This window comes from Rhamphochromis sp. 'chilingali', assembly GCF_963969265.1.
Source record: "Rhamphochromis sp. 'chilingali' genome assembly, chromosome: 11".
NCBI lineage: Eukaryota > Metazoa > Chordata > Actinopteri > Cichliformes > Cichlidae > Rhamphochromis > Rhamphochromis sp. 'chilingali'.
Window position 1 is genome coordinate 26,793,468 of NC_137938.1, and position 18,419 is coordinate 26,811,886.

At 40.7% G+C, this 18,419-nt stretch overlaps 1 protein-coding gene across 2 annotated transcripts in view; it reads right to left on the reverse strand.

The window, feature by feature from the left end:
• The window catches only part of cadm4 (cell adhesion molecule 4), a 118,851-nt gene that overhangs the window by 19,639 nt on the left and 80,793 nt on the right, over positions 1-18,419 (reverse strand). For both annotated transcript variants that reach the window (XM_080897489.1, XM_080897490.1), the window contains exons 3-5: positions 11,706-11,993; positions 8,862-9,023; positions 6,362-6,452 (exon numbers count right to left, since the gene is read on the reverse strand). In XM_080897489.1, coding sequence (XP_080753615.1) covers positions 6,362-6,452; positions 8,862-9,023; positions 11,706-11,993 — 541 coding nt within the window. The remainder of the gene's footprint in view (positions 1-6,361; positions 6,453-8,861; positions 9,024-11,705; positions 11,994-18,419) is intronic.

The following is an 18,419-nucleotide window of genomic DNA, read 5'->3' on the forward strand; positions in this document are numbered from 1 at the left end:
TGAGGAGGTTAGTCATTTGAGGGGGGCTGAGGGTAGACCTCTCTCCTCCACATTGAAAGGAACCAGCTGAGGTGGTTCAGTGATCTTACTAGGATGCCTCCTGGGGCCTCCTAGGTGGGGTGTTTCAAGACCCTAGGGTAGACCCAGGACACTCTAGCCCAGGGGTGCTCAATACGTCGATCGCGATCGACCAGTCGATCGCAAAGGTAGTATTGGTAGATCGCATGGCATTAAAAAAAATAGATGCCAGCCTATCATCCATCCCGTCACTTGATTGATACAGGGAAGCCAGTCAGATGACATCGGATTTTTTTCTGACGCTTAGGTCGCTGCGCATGTGCAAACAGCGGCGCGAAGTGTAGTAAAACTGACAAGCTAGTCAGCGAGTTAACTCCAAATTTTAGCTCTCGGTTTTTTCTAAACCTAAGAAAGGGTTAAAAATGAGTGAGGGAGCTGGACCAAGTAAGAAGACAAAAACGTATCACTTTCATACGGAATGGGAGGAAGACTTTTTTTTCACGATGTCATTTTCGAAGTGCGTTTGCCTCATCTGCCAGGCTGCCATCGCAATGCCAAAGAAGGGAAATGTGGAGCGGCATTTTCGAACTGTTCACGGAAAATACGACACTACATTCCCGCCGAAAAGCGAGCTAAGAAAGAAAAAGGTGAAGGAACTAAAATCCCAGTTGTCCGGACAGCAGTCATTTTTCACACAACAAACTTCAAAAGCGAAAGCCGCCACCGAAGCATCGTTCCGGGTGAGTCACATCATCGTTAAAAACAAGAAGTCTTTTCAAGATGGAGAGATGGTAAAAGAGGCATTCGTTGAAGCAGCTGACTCATTGTTCCGAGACTTTAAAAATAAGGCAGAAATAACATCTTCGATCAAAGCTCTCAAGCTGTCAAGAAGTACAGTTACACGGCGCTGTGAAGCCATGGCGGAGGATTTAACCCAGCAACTTTGGAAGGACATCGGAGATTGCCAGTGTTTCTCACTGCAGTTGGACGAATCTACGGACGTGAGTGACACAGCCCAGGTGTGCATTTTCATTCGTATGGTGTTTACTGATATCACTGCAAAAGAAGAGCTATTAACAGTCCTGCCCATGAAAGAACAGACGCGAGGAGAGGACATATTTCAGTCGTTCAAAAACTTTATCGAGAAAACCCAGCTCCCAGTGTACAAATTGGTGTCTATTACCACAGATGGAGCACCCGCAATGGTTGGCCGCTTGAATGGATTTATTGCCAAGTGCAGGCAGGACGATGCTTTCCCGGACTTCCTAAATTACCATTGCATAATCCACCAACAAGCGTTATGCGCTAAAATGCTCAACATGAAGGAGATCATGAATGTTGCAACGAAGATCGCCTGTTCTATTCGCGCCAGATCTCTTCAAAGACGGTTATTTCATGCACATCTGGAGAAGGCTGACTGCGACCACTCTGAGTTGTTGCTACACACTGACGTGAGGTGGCTTAGTCGAGGGAAATTCCTGCAAAGATTTCGAGAGCTCTGTCCGGAGATTAAGGAGTTTTTCCGTGTAGCTGGACAAGCAGAATACATGCAACTTAATGACGGTCAGTGGCTGTTAGACTTGGCATTTTTAACCGATCTGACAAACATGTTGAATGACCTTAATCTACAGCTGCAAGGAAAAGACAAAACAGTGATCAACATGATCAGCTCAGTTAATGCTTTCAAACGAAAGATGCAACATCTCTCTTTAAAGCTGCAGCGCCATGATTTGATAAACTTTCAAAACCTGGCGTCAGAGCTGGAGATGCAGGGGATGGCCTGTTTGCAACTTGACAGTGCACGCTACACAGAGCAGATTGACAATTGTCTGTCAGAGTTTGACAAACGCTTTCAAGACTTTTCTTTGCTCGAGCCAGTCGCTACCTTCATGTGCTATCCTTTTCGGGAAGATGCTGATGTCGATTCACTCGCATCAAAAATTGCAAAACTATTTCACCTGAACTCTTCTGGAGTGGAAGATGAGATTTTGACACTACAAGCCGACATTGAGCTGAAGTCCAGAGATCATGGACAGTTCTGGAACTTACTCACAGAAGTAAAGTACCCCAACATGAGGAAATGTGCTGCCTCTTTGACTGCATTATTCGGCTCCACTTATTTATGTGAGTCATCATTTTCCCACATGAACATCATTAAGTCCAAGTACCGTTCCACCATGACTGATGAACATTTGGAAGTGTGTTTGAGGCTGGCCGTCAGCAGCTACTGTCCGGACTATGCATCCCTGGCTGATTCAATTCAGTGCAAGTCATCAGAGTAAACTCAGGTAATGACAAAAAATTTACATTGTTAATTGTGTTGTGAAATATTGGATATTGCGGTTATGCATGTATATACATTGTAGATATAAAGAATCCTCAATATATTTATAAATAAGTATATGTTTTGGATTTTTGTAGTGGGTAGATCATGTTGACTTGGTCATTTTATAAGTAGCTCACATGCGGAAAAAGTGTGAGCACCCCTGCTCTAGCCTGTGAATGCCCCTGTGTTTCCCCTGATGAACTGGACGAGGTGGCTGGGGAGAACGAGACCTCGGCTTGTCTACTTGCTGTCCCCGTGACATACACGTTTTGAGTAGCTGCATGTCTTTTATCAGTTCAGAAACGTTCTACCTGCATTCCCTGATCATTGCTCTGCATCTCTGCTGGTATGTGGTTTCAAAATGACAAAGCAAGCTGTATTGTTTGAAAAAAGAGATGTCTTGTGGAAAAAAGATATCTCAAGATAAGCTTACATGCAGTAATCACACACTTTAGTTCATGTTTTCTGAAGAGACGACTAACCCTTAGGTTTTACCTTGATAGTAGAAGAACGAGGTAAAAGACTGGCCTTAGTTAGCTGTTAGTGGCCACTGTATCTCTAACATGTAACTTGTTGTTTGTCCAAATAAAAATAACTTTATTGTATAATTACTTTATGCTTCTATGCTTGTCAAATAAAGAAGACAGGATATAAGGCTGCTCAAGATTTAGATCAGCTCAGAGGCACTTTTGACAGAAATGGTAGTTAGTTAATAAGTAATGTAATTTATAACTTCTTTAATAATCATTGTAGTCATGCTGTTATTAAATTCACGGGATAAAAATATGGGTTATTGAATCAAATATTTCCAAGGACATTGCTTAACACTGTCAGCAAGTACCTCGCATAACAATGCAATGGATACAATACGGATAGTCTGAAAGATATTTAATAAAGCCTGAAGAGCTAAATCATTTTAGAAGCAAAGGAAGTCAGTATCAGATTGACTTTGGCACTACCAGAAGTGGTGGCATGATAAAAAAAAGAGGTGAAGACGGAGGGTAAAGAAGCCCATAGGGTGAGGTTGACAAGAGAATGAAAGAAGGGTCTTGGAGGAGAAATCGTGGCAAGCGAGGGATGCATCCCGATAAATAATCATGAGATATGTGGTTAGAGGGCAGCGAGTGCTTGAAAGAACTGGGTAAGAGTGACAAGGGGGCAGATGACAGAGTAAAGGGTTGTCAGGTGTTAAGAGTAGGAAAGAAAACAAGAAGAATGTATTACAGGTAGAGTGAGGGAAAAAATGTGTAGTAGGAGTTGAAGTGCAGAAGCAGGCAGACAAAATGCATTGGTCACGAGGCTGGGAAGGCAGAGCAGATGGGAGGTACAAGGATTACAGACCCCCAAATCTTTGTGTGTGTGTGTGTGTCTGGCAGGGTTTCATGGCTCTTGCCACCCTGGCCAGATTACAATCCTGACTCATCTGGGATCTAATCCCTCAGGAAGTCTAATTAAACCACCTTCTTGGTTCAGCATAGATGCATATACACAGTTTCTCCCTTTCCACACTGATGTTTTAAAACAAAATCTCCAGTTTTTCCTCTCTTGCAACAGCAAACTTGCACTCTTACTCTGAGTAATCCCTTACAAAGATAACACACAAATAATCAGGCTATCAAGCTAAATGAAAAGACATTGTCTGCCTTAATCTCCCCGCCTAGTAACAGACAGACAGTGAGTGTACCCTTCGCCACAAGGAAGTGACATATAATTAGTAATTAATGCTTAACAGGCAGTTAACAGGGCCAGGGAGCAAGCGCGAGGGTGACAAGGGTACTGTAATGTGTGTGTGACTGTGTGTGTGTCTATGGGTGTGCAGTCCAGCATGAGATGAGGGTCATAGTCCAGTGCTGCCTGAAGTCCCATCCCTCACTGTCACATACACACACGCATACACAGTGTCCCCAACCAGCCGTTACAAAGCTTTAGTGGGGCTATAGCCAATACACTTCTCAGCCAGTCCTAACTGTGGGATTTCACTAAATTCATCACACTGACACACACAAAAACACACATGCACACACTTTAGCTGCAATGGGCTTTACTAGGGAGCTTTAGCGGACCCAATGCCCACAGACAGACAGACAATCTAGGGGAGGGTTTAAGAGCTTAGGCCCCAATACCCTTCTAGAAAGTGCCCAAAGGGCTGCCAACACTCTAGAAAAAGGCTTCATTTCAAGGTCGGATCTTAAAATTGTTGACTGCTGATTGGGTTTGGGTAACCTCACACACAGTGCATACCATGTCCACATTTAGACAGAATTTTTTTGTATCCCCTTACACACTTCCAATATCCTATCAGACACAGTCTAAAGCGCCTCTTCTCTTTGTCCTTCATGCAATAAAATATGGATCAGGTTTTTATCCATCTGTCAAACGGTAAATGTCGGGTGAAACCACTCTTCTGCTTTTCATCAAAGTCAGAAGAACACTGCTACGTTCACGTGTCCTTACATAACAAGAAGTATATTACGTGGTTTAATATTGTACATTTACACGTGTAATAGAAGATAAATATGGCTTACAGCTCATATTTCAAGTCCATTTCCCAATATTTTCAATAATAAGTATTGATATTTAGATTTCTGAGCACAGTACCAAGAACGTACAACAAATACAAAGATAAGTCTATGCAATATAGTAATTTCACAGACACAAAAAAGATGGCTGAAATTAAAAGTACTTGATAATTGCACTCAGTTTCTGAAGTAGAATCCTGGAAATGAAGGATCACAGTGAGAAATTATATAGAAAGAGACGAATGTGAAAAAAGTATTAGACAAAAACAATGAATCTGTTGTAGCTTTCTGGTTAAGAGTGCCCAAGGTCTCGCTGATTTTCTTCTTCCTTTAGAACCAGTAATATTGGTTAAGCACACATGTTCTCCCTTCTGTGATAATTGCTTTATACTCACACATTTGGGAGCTGCCCAGGAAAACCTGTTTTCTGTTGTGTAAAGCTCCACTGGAGCAGGTAGAAGTTATTCAAGGATGTTTCCACAATAGCAATTAAGAAGGAGATTTTTCTTTAAACGAAAGTGGATAGTAATTACTTGGAAAATAAACAGTAATATATTTCAGAGACGCTCTCTGTTGGATAGTCACAGATCACCTACTGCACCCAATTTACCTCTATAGCCCATAAATGGCAAAAAGGTTTTGGTAGCACCCCTTATCACTTCATTGTTGACATTGTTGACAGCTAACACTTTCTCTGAACCTTCAACAAATCAAAATTTAAGTTTACTCTGATAGATTTTTTCACATATTTTTGTTCTTTGAAACATATTAAAAGAAAACCAGTAAACAAACAAATACATTTAACTCTAGTGTTACTGGGGCGCAGTAACTTCAGCACTTTTGCAGTTCTTTAGGGTTTCTTGTTATTCAATTCCAGCTCGTTCTATATTTAGCTGGTGGGATTTAATTATGATCTATAATTAATGGTCTGGGTAAATGTGTAAAACAGAGTTCTGCTAACAGATTGGCAGAGATAAAGTCAAGCCTTACAAATCTTTAGCAATATTAGAAATGAAATGTCATTCTTGTAGCAGCAGCTCAAAACAATTCCACAAAACTGTGTTAGACACGATTCAATTTTGCTAAATTTTCTATTTGTAAGGATTGATACTGAACTCTGCAAACTCCTGCACGCCCTTGTCAGTCAAACGATGTTTGCGTACCCTTAAACTAATTTGTCAAAACCCTTTGCTTTGTCGAGGCAAACAATTTATAATTTATGATTACTTCATCTGGAATTCATTTTAAAAATTATGGAAAAATCTCTCTCTTATGACAGCCTGCAACACTTTCACAAGTAGCGCCTGAAACCAGATGGCAAACAGAACTTTTACATATCTTGTGAAAAGTAAAGCTAAATTCATTTGTCATGAATGTGTTATCTTCGTAATGTGTCCTGGTAAATAATGTGGAAAGCAAGACAAAAGCAGCACATTCTTAATGTAAAGCGCACCAATGCCAAGCTGTTTACCACACATACATATACAAATAGACTTACAGAGGATTCCCAGTGACAGAGCAGGTGAGGGTGAGCGAGTCGCCCTCTCGCAAAATGCCAGCAGGAGGAACAATTCGAACTGTAGGTGCAACTGTAGAAAAGCAGAAAGGAGGAGGGTGACATGAGTAAGCATTTCAGAGAAAAAAACAGAAAAAACATTTCTCGATCCGAATGATGCAAGAATCAGACAGGAACAGGAAAAAAAATCAAGAAAGAAAAAAAGAATCCGAAACAAAAGACAGGTAACAGAAAGGGAAAAGTTAGAACATGGAAGGAAAATTGTCTTTGACATCTGTTTCCAAGGCAACCGTGCGACAATCCTATGGTTTAGACACCTGTTATCATAAGCAGCCCACCGCTCCAGCAGCTGCTGTAGTGCACTTGCTTCAGTAACAGAACAATCAGGAGCCAAATCCACACCCGCGGTTGGTCATTATTGCCAGTTTTCTGGCTGGAGGAGCATCCAGGCAGAGATGTTAATGTTTGTTGATAGCTCACCAGTCTGATCTATCAACAAACATTAATATAGAAGTGGCAAATTAATTGAACTCACAAGGCCGATGTAAACATATTCGCCAAATATGAATCATCCACATCTATAAATATTTACATATGCCTGGGAAATGTTTGACTATTCAAAATGATATATTGTTGGATCAAGCAATCACATCAAGCTGTCAGGAACAGTGAAGATAGAACTAATGGAGTTACTGAATATGGTTGACTGCTGAAATTCATCAGATTAATATTGGGGGAGAAGAGAGACCACACTGTATGCACTTTTATCTTGTATTCTCATCACAGTTTATCTGCTATAATAATGCATTTTATCAATTGCTGCCCACAAGACAATTCCAGTATGGAAGGAAATAGGGATCCACATGAAAAAACTAAACAAAATGAACTTTGCACAACCTTTGTTTTTCTAAAAAAAATAATAAAAAAAAATAAAATAAAAATGTGCCACGATTTCTGTGCTGGAACATGTTTTTTGTTTTGTTCTGTCCCTGTGTAGTATTTTCTGTGTCTTGTCACCTGTCTTATTAGCCTTTTCCCTGGTGTGTATAGCTTGTGCGTTTTCCCCACAGACTTTGTTATGTTGTTGTTCCCTTTTCCTGACCCCTGAAATACATGTGGTACATGTCTTTGATGTCTTGCCTCTGACACACTTTTGCTCCATTATCACAAGACTTCAAGGCGCACCAGTAGCATTTCAGAAATGGAGCGTTTAGTCTGCATGGGTTCTTATATTCTGAAAACTGACCAGATTCTCTATGCCGTCCCCATGTCTAACTTCCTGCCCTCCTCATCTGCTCTGCGCTGCTTGACGTGACTTCCATGAAAAAGTAGAAATTCTGAGGGGAGAGTAATTTTGGGAATTTTTCCAAAGTGTACTCTGGTGGGATCAGAAGCATTGTCTTTTGCCTGAGTGGCTGCAATCAGCTCCGGTGGTTAGGTTAACAGAACCACATCCTGTATATTTGAGTGTCCCTTGTTTCGGTCCTGCTAGCACGCTGCTTTTGATTAGTCTCTGTCACTTCTGGATTTTGTTACTGAGACGCATTTCCCTGTATTTTCCAAAAAGTGCCTTCTTTTTTTCTAAATTTTAATCTTCCAGTCCATTTCAGTTTTTGGCTTCACTTAGGCAGCATGCAAACACAGTAGTACAAATTAATATCTTCAAATCAAAACACTGAGCTGAAAGCAAATATTTGTTCCTCCTCACATCAAAAACAAACATCAAAAACTTGACAAGCTTACATCTGATTTTCTCATTTTATACACTGATTCTACTGAAACAGACTTCAAAAAGAACAAAAAAAAACCCCCCAAACAAATGCTGACAATTTAGTGTGGCATAAAATATATAATACAAAAACCCAGGGAGTTATCTCTTTCAGTAGTTTTCCCGCTTTGCCTCCTCTAAGAGGACATTACAATTTAGTGCACACAAACTTGTGCAAAGACACCAGCAACAAAAAGACAAAGTCAACGTAGGGCAGGGATTGTTTCACATACTAATATACTCCACATTTCTTTCACTTGATGTTGTTTAGCTGTTTAAACAACAGGCCAGGAGCCTAACCTGGCCGTGTTCCTATCTCTGGCAGCTCCCTGCATGACAAGATTTGTATGTATTAGGTTTTAATGAGTGCAGGTCTCATACAGGGCAGTTCTGAATATCACTGTTAAAATCCTGGACGGTGTATAAAAGAGGATCATTCTAAAATGAGATATCACCGTTTGAAAAATGAGGCTGCTAACCTGACAAAATTATTGCTGGCATTAAAGTAAAACACTATAATGAAGAGGCCTGAAGTAGCAATTTCAGTGACAGCAATACAGATGAAATAATGTTTGTTTTGAAATATTTGGCAATGAACATTATGTTACTTAATTTGTCTGAAAGATGGATAGAAATTGTTTGGAGGCACACACACACACACACACACACACACACACACACACACACACACACAAAAGAAGAGAAGGGACTTACAATAGACATCCAGGCGATAATGCCGAATCCTCTTCTGCCCATTAAGTGCAGGGTGGAATGCCTCACAACTCAGAGCTGCCCCATCGTCTTTCCTTTCTACCGGGATGCGGATGGTGCTGGACACACTGAATGTCTTCCCATTGTCCTGCAGGGATACCACACCTGGAGACAGGCAGGGGAAGCAGGGGGGATTGAAATAATGGAAGTAAATAATACCGGTGAGGTGGCCAAGAAACATTTTAGCAGCCAAAATATGCCTGTTCTTACTTTCTCCCTGCTGAGACATCACACCTATGTTAGGGGACTGTGAGCTGCAGGGAGAAGGCGAGATGGAGGAGAAGAAGGGATTTCGCTTTCTTTTTTTTGATGAGAAACCAAAGGGGATAGAAAAACTGAGCAGAAAGAGAGTAAGAAGTGAGGGATTGATGAATGAGCTTTTTAGAGCATCACCAGGTACCTGTAAAGGGGAGGATGAGTGGTGAGGGAGCAAAGAAGAGATAGAGAGAATAGAAAGCAATTTGCATCTATATTTCATGGCAATTATGAGCAGCAGCACAGTTTGTTTTCCGATAGTAAATCAACTGAATGTTTTGTCTGTGTGCGAGCGAAAGAAAGAGAGAGAGAGAGAGATAGAGGAGAGAGAAGGATAAAAGAGAAAATATGCATAACCCAATTGAGATTTTAACTGAGCCAGACATGGAGAGAGAGAAGGACGTCAAAGGAACAGGGTGAGAGAATAAAAGGAAAGGAGAGAGGGACGCACAGAGAGAGAACGAGGGAAGCAAAACAAGCATGATTGATGCGTGTGTGTGTGTGAGAGGGGTGGGGTGGTGGGGGCAGACATGAAAGAGGATGATAACAGCGCGAGGCAGATGCAGAGTGGAAGAAAGATGCAAGAAGAGAGGAGGAGGAGAGACAGACGGAGGGAGGAGGAATAGTGGCAGCAAACTAACGGGACTTGACATGGTCACGTATTGGGAGTTTGTGCTTGTTTAGGCAGAATACAATATACTTATATTGCACTGAATTTTCAATTATTGCTGGCAAGAAAATGAAAGTGAGCTTAATCGAGGCCTGAGAGGATGCCAGCGTGTGCAGATGAGCAAGAATAAGGGTGCGGCGGGAAGATAGCGTCTTAATTAAAGAGTACTTCTGATATCTGTTGGGATCTGCTTCTAACCTTTGGTGTCACAGTTTGTTTAACTCAGGGCCAAAAGAGATGGGTGGAAGAGAAGAGGCGAGAGAAAAGAAGGGAAGAGAAGAGAGGAGAGAGAAGCATTAGGAAACAAGATAAGACAACTGAGGTAAAAGGACAGTCCCTGTCTGTCTCTTGGACTCTTAAAGTGTTGTGTAGCCAACAACTACGCCGAGGAGCCTCACGTCTTTGTCAGCAGTGAAACTTAAAGGAAAAAAGAGACTGCTTTAAAAGAAGGTGAAGAAGTTAAGCATAAGGACATGGAGAAAAAACACAGAATGACGGTGACAGGTGCGTTCTGACAGAGAAAAAGAGAAGAGACTGGATGAAAGAGACACCCGGTGTCAGACAAAAATAGAAGGTAAAAGAGATGACAGCTGACATGAAGTTTAAAAGGGCAAAACGCTGCTCGGTGCATGTCCAATAAGCTGCTGACAACAGATTATCGCGCTTTATTTAATCTGGTCCGTGCAGAGCTATCTGAAGTTACAGATAAATGAATGAATTAATAACAATACAAAACACATCTGACACCAGTTTGTACTTTTGAACAATACCGTCTGCATTTATTAAAAACTGGAGATAAAACCGAATAAAAATAATAACAATGAGCCTCAGTCAGAAATGCTTTGCATGACTTAGTCCCCAAGAGCTGTTTTGTTGTTGCTCAGTCAACTAATAAAGTTTTTGAGCAATTTAAATCATACACAAATGCTGATTTAACAGAAAATTAATAAAAAAAAAATGGGTGGGTGTAAAAACAAACAAAAATGATTTCTCAGGGGTTAAATAGGTTGAAGGGCCATGGAAAGATATTTCCCAGATGTATTATTGAGCAAAGTGCTCCTTTAACTGAGGGAACCCAAAGGAGACAGAGAGTTAGAGACGAAGGATAGATCAGGGTATCTGACTGATGGATGGCTCATAGATTTATCAGCAGCAAAGAAGTAGGGAAAGTCAGAAGATGTTGAATTAAAAACTGTCTTCACGAAGCTGTAAAAGAGATAGCATGGGAAAAGAAGAAAATCAGGAGTGCGCGAGGCTTCTGGCAGTTTAATATAATAGTGTGCTTGTCAGATTACGTGCAAATAAATTCAACTGAAATTAATTTTCATGAGAGATTAGCTTGAGAGAACAGACAAAGTCTATGAATATGTTTTCAGAATGAAAAGATGTTCACTGTAGTGGACACGGAGAGGCAAAAGTGTTACATTATTTAGCTGATGTTGATTTAATGAACACAGATTTACTTCTTCAATTAACTTGAAATAGAAGGAATACTACTGTTCCAGTCTCAAAAGAAGTGCTGTTAATCAGTTGGAACTTTAGTGTTGCCTATAAATATTGCACAAAAGAAGTGGATCAAAATGTAGAAAGTGGTTTGGAGAGAAAAAAACATGGCAGCCCCACAGCCCAGATGCACATTTCCCTGCTCACTTATCATTCACCTATTTTTTTACCTGCTTCTATCAACACATCCATCTGCTAGTCCCCAATCAACCGATCAATCACTCATTCTTTTATTCAGCACTCAATCTGTGATATCACCCAACCATTCTACTTCACCTGCCCTTTATTACCCAATTAACTCCCTCATTTATCTCAAACAATCATTTGAGCATTCATCAGTCCATCTGTCAGCCATGTACCTGCTATCTCCCGTCCTTTACGCATCCATCGCAGGGTGGCGGCCGGCTTGCTGCGTGGTGACACACAGGTGAGTTCCGCCTCGCCGCCCTCCACAGCCTCCTGCTTCACCTCCACTGTGGGTGTCTCTGGGGGAACCAAGACCGAGAGTGTCGCCACCTGGTGGTGCGTGGAATCCGTGTAGAGCTGGCAGAAGTATCCGCCCTCATCGGACACGCTAACGTTGGTCAGTGTGATGCGAACCAGCCGTTGCGTGAAGAGCACCATCTGGAAACGGTCGTCCTTCAAGGCTGGAATTGGGCAAAGACAAAGAAGAGAGTAGGAGAGGGAAGAGGGTGGTGCGGAAGTGAAACCGCATGAGTTGGCATTGTTGAGGATACGGAGAAGAGGACCGTGAAAAGGTGGGAAAGAAAGGGAGGGGTGATGAAAATGACATGGAACAAAAATATGGAATTGGTGAGGAACTCAAGAACAAGATGATGGGTGGTGAGTTCAATAGTCAGCAAACAAATATAAAAAAAAAGACAGTTACAATTTATAATGAAATAAGAAACAAAGCTACTTTTGGCTGCTCCCTTAGTCATGTGGGATCACCACAACAGGAAGCGCTGCAGGTTTTCTTTGGCAGGTTTTCTTCTTGACACAAAGGGATTTGTGTCTCCTCCCAAGTCAGGCAGAATCAGGCAATCTTACGCTTGTTAAGCAAATGTGCAATCCACTACACTAATATGGAGCCACTGCTAGTTATAATGTAAAGCATTTATTTGAAATCTACCCACTGTGTCATTATTAATTAAACCCAAAAAACGTATGTAGATCTTTTTACATTCACGCAGACACACAAGCTATGACTGCTAAGGATGCCATATTTTACAAATTTTCTGTTTTCATACATTTTACTTGGCAGGCTTTCATCTTGGTAAATCTATCAATTTTACATTTTTAAAAGCATATCAGAAAGCTGACATCTAGTCCCCACAAAAGGTAATTTATTCTGCAGGATGCAAATTCTCCACAAGAGGGAGCTAATCAGTTGGTGACAAGGTAGTCCCAACTGGTCAGTTATTAGGATCCTGTATTCTACTTTGATTGGCTACTTTGTTGTGATCGGGACAGCTGATAAAACCTGAAAAGACATTTGACTTCTGAAAGGTTGCGCAACAGGTAAAAGAGCTCGGTGTAGACTTGGCTAAATCAATAAACGGGTCTGGTGATGGGTAGCTTAAATGGCCACAATCTGGCCACAATCAACCTTCCAAAGCTATTAAATATCTAAATTAAAGAGATTTAGATAATTGGCTGCTTGAAAGGAAACACTAGATCAATGAAAAGCTCCATACTTTCTTCATTCAGTGTGTATAAACAATTTTGCCTAATATCTTGAAAAACACAAAAAACCTCTTCATACACTAAATATGGTAAAATCGTAACTTGAAAAATAAGCAACCAAAGGTGTCAGGGAGATGTGGTGAAGCAAAAAGCACTGTGATTGTCTGTGAAATATACTGGGTAGAGTATAAAAACAAGTTAAATAGAAAACTCACTAAAAGACTACAGACAAACTTGGAGTCGGCTGGACTTTTATTCAGCAAAATGCAGGTTTTTGCAATGAGAACCAGACTGAATGAAATTGCAACATAAACTGCGCTTAAAGCGAAAGAATTCTTTTGACAGGACTTTTGTGCAGTGACAGTGCTTTTGAGGATCTTCGCCTCGTCTGCTTCTGTACGCCTCAGGTGGTCAGGCAAGTGTTCAGTCAGACATGGCGAACAACATAACAACCTGCTTATTTGCGTCAGTCTTATCTAACCTTGATGCAAGTTTTGGGGTAACTTTCTGTTATTTTTTGAAGTGAGGGGTCAGCACAGATAAAGGACATTACTTTTGCTCAAGAAATAACCATCAGTTCAGGAACTCTACACGTATCTTCTATGTGGGCAGAGATTCAGAGGTCTTGAGACAGGCTAGGATGAACCTGTACAGCAATGCAAAATAAAAGCAATTAGGACGAGTAGTTGGAGGGCCATTGAGGCAGCCTGTTACTAACCAAGCAAGAACAGGTTGCTGGAACTGCATGTATTTTTATTACAGCTAAGATTAAAATTATAGGTCCAAAGTTACAGGTTGGGGTGGACTTCTGATATGACTCTAGTTGAATCAAATTGGCCAAGTCTGGTTGAAAGTACTTTGCAAATAACAGGATTTGCTTTTTTTTGTGCATCTTTGAAAATTCAGTGCATTTACATTTTGTTTGCAGTATTTTGAAAGTATCTGTCAAACAGCACAAGAGAACTAAAGGCTGCTTCAATAGAGGTACATGACATTTTGATCATTGGAATCAGTTGCTTCGTGGCCTCATGATAGTTTGCGCTGTAACAGCAAACAGTCAGTTATATCTCACCAACTCTGAAACAAGAGTCTTCCCCCTCTGTTTGCGATGTCACTCCCATGAACAGCTTTGCAGAGGAAAAAAAATGACAAAACATGGGAGAAACTGTGGCTGCGACAGCACCCCTGTTGATTTGCCGCTCGGGAATTGATAGTGCTGTTAAATCCAAAGCTTGGTTTGATATAGAAAAGTTCATAAACAGTTTTGCAAAGTCAGTCTCGGTGGAGCAGCTCCAGGCTGCACATTGATACAACATAACAGATGTCTTAGTTCACTCATTTCCAGCTTAGAGGGAGAGTGTCGTTCATTTCCCCAAGCAATGATTGGACTTTGGTTAACTAGAATGCATTCATTCGCTCTCTTTGTAAGTGCATGCTTTTTCCTCTCTAAGCCCATGCTTAATTAGCATCTGGCATTTTTATTGTTTGTCTTATTAGATTTTAATCATTATTGTTTTTACTTTCTCTGAAGAACTGAAACACGCTATTTATTTCATTTTTGGAAAGATATTAAATTCAGAGGCACAAACTTTTGAGTCAGAGATACGTGCTGAATACTACAGTTGTGTATAACATACTGTGTAGGTCAAACAATAGAAAATAACAAAAGGCATCAAAGGCAACAATTTTAAAGCCAATCCCGAATCTCAGACCAATAAGCTACAATTACTAACCATATAATCCAAAAAGGAGAAAAATAAGAAAGGACAGTGACATGAGGGATGAGGAGTAATGAAGATGTAACAACTTTTCCTTTGTTAGCAAAGAAAGAGTACAATCAATAGGGAGAAAAATGCTGATAATGACAAATAACACCAATAACAGTCTGTGGTTGACAGTAGTTTCATGTCCATAGATTCTCATAAATACCTTTGAGACTCACTTTGTATTGACTTGGCTGTGAAACCTCCCTCATGCTCCATCTCTATTTTATTCTGTCCCTCTCTTCTTTCCTTTGTGTTGGATTTGGCCTGGCCATCTCGCAGGACAATTTACAACACAGAACAGACACTACGGTATAGATATTAGCTTTGCGGGAGTGTGTGCATGCTTGTGTGTGTGTGAGCGAGAGTGAGCAAATAGGGATGTAGAAAAACGAGAAAAATAGACTACATAATGCAGCAGGCAGGGAAAAATAATATAAAGACAGAAATCCACAGGAGACTAAGAGAGCAGCCTGGGGCAATGGAGTTAGTCCACTTTTCTTGGAGGTACACCACACTAATCTGTCCACCCCACCCCTAAAATTTCCCCTCCATCGGATGGCAATGAGAGCATTGTTAGAGAGCCATTCCCTGCAGACAGGTAAATCTTTTTCCCCCTCTCTGCACTAAATGGCAACTAAATGTCAGACTTCTGTTCAAGTCCAAGTTCACCATGATTGTCCTATCTCATTTGCATGCTGAGGAGAGTTGGCAATAAGATGAGAAAGAGAGATATGGACAACTACGGAGAAAGGGTCCATTTAGTTAGTTCTACTGCTCTATTATAGCTCTCTGTCCCCACAATCTCATAAAAAACACCCCTGACTACTTGCTCACTAGCAAAACAGGCAGTCTAATTCACTGCACTTAGTGCAGCAGCTCTGTTTGGGCAGCTAGTGTGGAATACATCAGCAGAGAAAGGTCTTAGTTTCTTAGCCTGTAATCTGGGTGGCAGATGGGCAATAGAGTGGAAGTGATGGAAGAAATGGTGGAGGTGGCGAGAGCCAGAGTGAGGTGCAATTTACACTCCCAGAAAATGTCCACAATGAGGCTTTTTTTGTTCTTACAGGAGCCAAATTAGTTATGGGAAGCCATCAATGCTTTATAGCTTTGCTAGACTTTGGAGCACTTCCTAATGCGGTGTCTTTCTTCAGCAACTGATCCTCCCTTTCCTTATTCTCTCTGTGGCTGTGTTTTTCTTAACCCTCAGCACCTTTTCTCATTTCCCTCACTCTTTTCTTTCTTTCTCATTTTCTCTTTCATTTGAGCCTTCAAACCGCTTCTTCTTCCTCGTTTTGATTAGGCCTCATCATGCTTTCCAAAGGGTGCAAGTCCAAGCCTCGTGGGAGAGCAGACGGAGCGACTCTGTTTAAATACTTAATGGAACTTACCGGCAGCGTGCTGATCTGATAGAATTGGGGGGAGAAGGTTTCCCAAAGCAGCAACCTCAACTACCCAATTACGTCCGCTCCGTGATCGAGGTGACTAACAAGTGAAGGCTAAGTGTATGGAACAAAAGCACTGGAGTGCTGCACCTGTGAACAGTGAAACTACGCCTGCAACTGATTTTTGTTTTTACTGATTTTTCTCTCATCTTTGCATTCTGTTCAGAAAACTTTCATTGACTGCTATTTTGCAGACTGTTCCTGTGGGGAGTGTGGGAGTGTTGATTGTCGGATCAATGTAATTACAAGAACTGCAGGTTTTAATGATTAGAAAGTTGAAAATGTGTTCAAGTGCAAATTTTCACATATATAAATATCACACTAGATGACTGCAATTACAACTTTGAGGTATAAGAGTCTCCTTTTTACTGTGGTCAAAAGCAAAGGGTTTTAAAAAGTCTGAGCATTGCACCTTGTACCACCTCACCAAGAAAATCAGCTCTTGATCTATTGGCCGTTCATTATTTTGACATTAAGCTCCTTTTAGCATTTTACAATTTCTACCTACTTACTGCACACTGAAAAACAAACTATTAAACCTTTAAAGCTGCGTGAAACTGCCAGTGGCATTAAAATAACTATTAGGACCTTAGACTGTCTAATGCACAAACACAATGTTTTGTAAAAGTCAAATTTTAAGATGCTCAGATAAGAATTCAGAATTATTGACTTAGCAAGAGTTGCAGATTGGAATTAAAATGCTAATGTGTACGATACTCAGGCGCTCAGAAACAGTCATCAAGAGCAGCTTGAATGAAGTTAGCTCAGCAAACAGATTATCTGTCTTATCACCTGTCACGCAATTACAGCAGCGAAAAAATCCTTTTCCAAATAACAAGTAATCAAAACATATTTCTTGGAGTAGCTAGGCACTATAGAGACGAGTGTTCTGCCACTTGAAGGAAAGAATTGGATCTTGGTATGTAGATCTTCAATAAAGTAGACACTGTTGAGAAGTTTTCACAATAGAAAGCTCCTTGGATGAAAGATGAGCAAGTGATTTTGCTGGGGGATTTGGGGTTTTCTAGATGGCTGCTCTTCCAAACAGATAGAGATGATTTTTACGCTTGTTGCAGACTGTGCTTTTGATGTGATTTTGGCGGGGTCGGCGGTGGTGGCAGTGTGGAGACTCCTGTGCATAATAATATCATGTATGCTCAAAACCAAGCAACTGTGAACACAATTGTGCTGGCCCTTCGTTACAGAGAGATTGCAGCAGCTAGCTGATTAGCTGGTTAATAGGATTTTGTTTTCAAAGTTTGTTTGGTTTTAATATTAAATCCAGCTCACTAAATAAGGGAGTTAAACAGATATTTTCCTCTTTACTGATCAGTGTCTATGTTTTTTGTGCTTGTTTTTTTTCTCCTTGAGAACTTGTTCGCGTTTGACTTGAAGGAAAGGGGCTCAGCTCGGAGGAGACCAGGCTACTGGTGTCTTATATGCCTGAACTAAACACATACACCATCCTCCCCTTTACTGTGAACATTTACAAGCCACAGTATGAAACTGTAGCCTTAAGCCCAAACTAATGTCTTATCACATAGATTATGTAGTGCATAAATAACACATTTTTTGGTTCAATTAAGCTGCTACACACAAAATTCAAAGCAATGTTTAATATCCTTGATCGCTGTTCTTTTGCTCAGAGGTTTCCTAGCAGCATTTCTGCTGCAAATCTGGCTAAGGTAGCAACTTCTGCCCTTAATTAGTAAGAAAAAAAAACAGGTAGAGTTTGCCTGCCCCGAGGCCCTCAGTGAATTCTGCTTTCATTAAAATATTGGTTACAATGATAATTTGCCATAAAGCTGTATTTAAAAAAACATGTGATTGTCAAGGCCATGCTCTAATGAGGACTTTAATAAGTTCTGATCTCATCACTGGGGTTAACAGCAGATTATGCAGAAAGCTTCGAACTGTGCTTTTAAAACAGATAAGTAGTCACACTGTTAGGGCACACAGTAAACCCATCTCCTAATTTCACGTGGTGGTTAGCTGACTTTCTAATGTGAAATCACTTCAAAGGGAAAATGAGGACATTTGCGAGAAGAAAAATGTAAAATGAAAGTGTTGGTGAGTCACTGCTAATGTGTCTAAAAGGCTCGCTTTAAATGTCACCAAAGGCAAATACATAGACAAGGATAAATTAGGTTTGTCTGCAGAGACCAGCGTGCACGCAGAT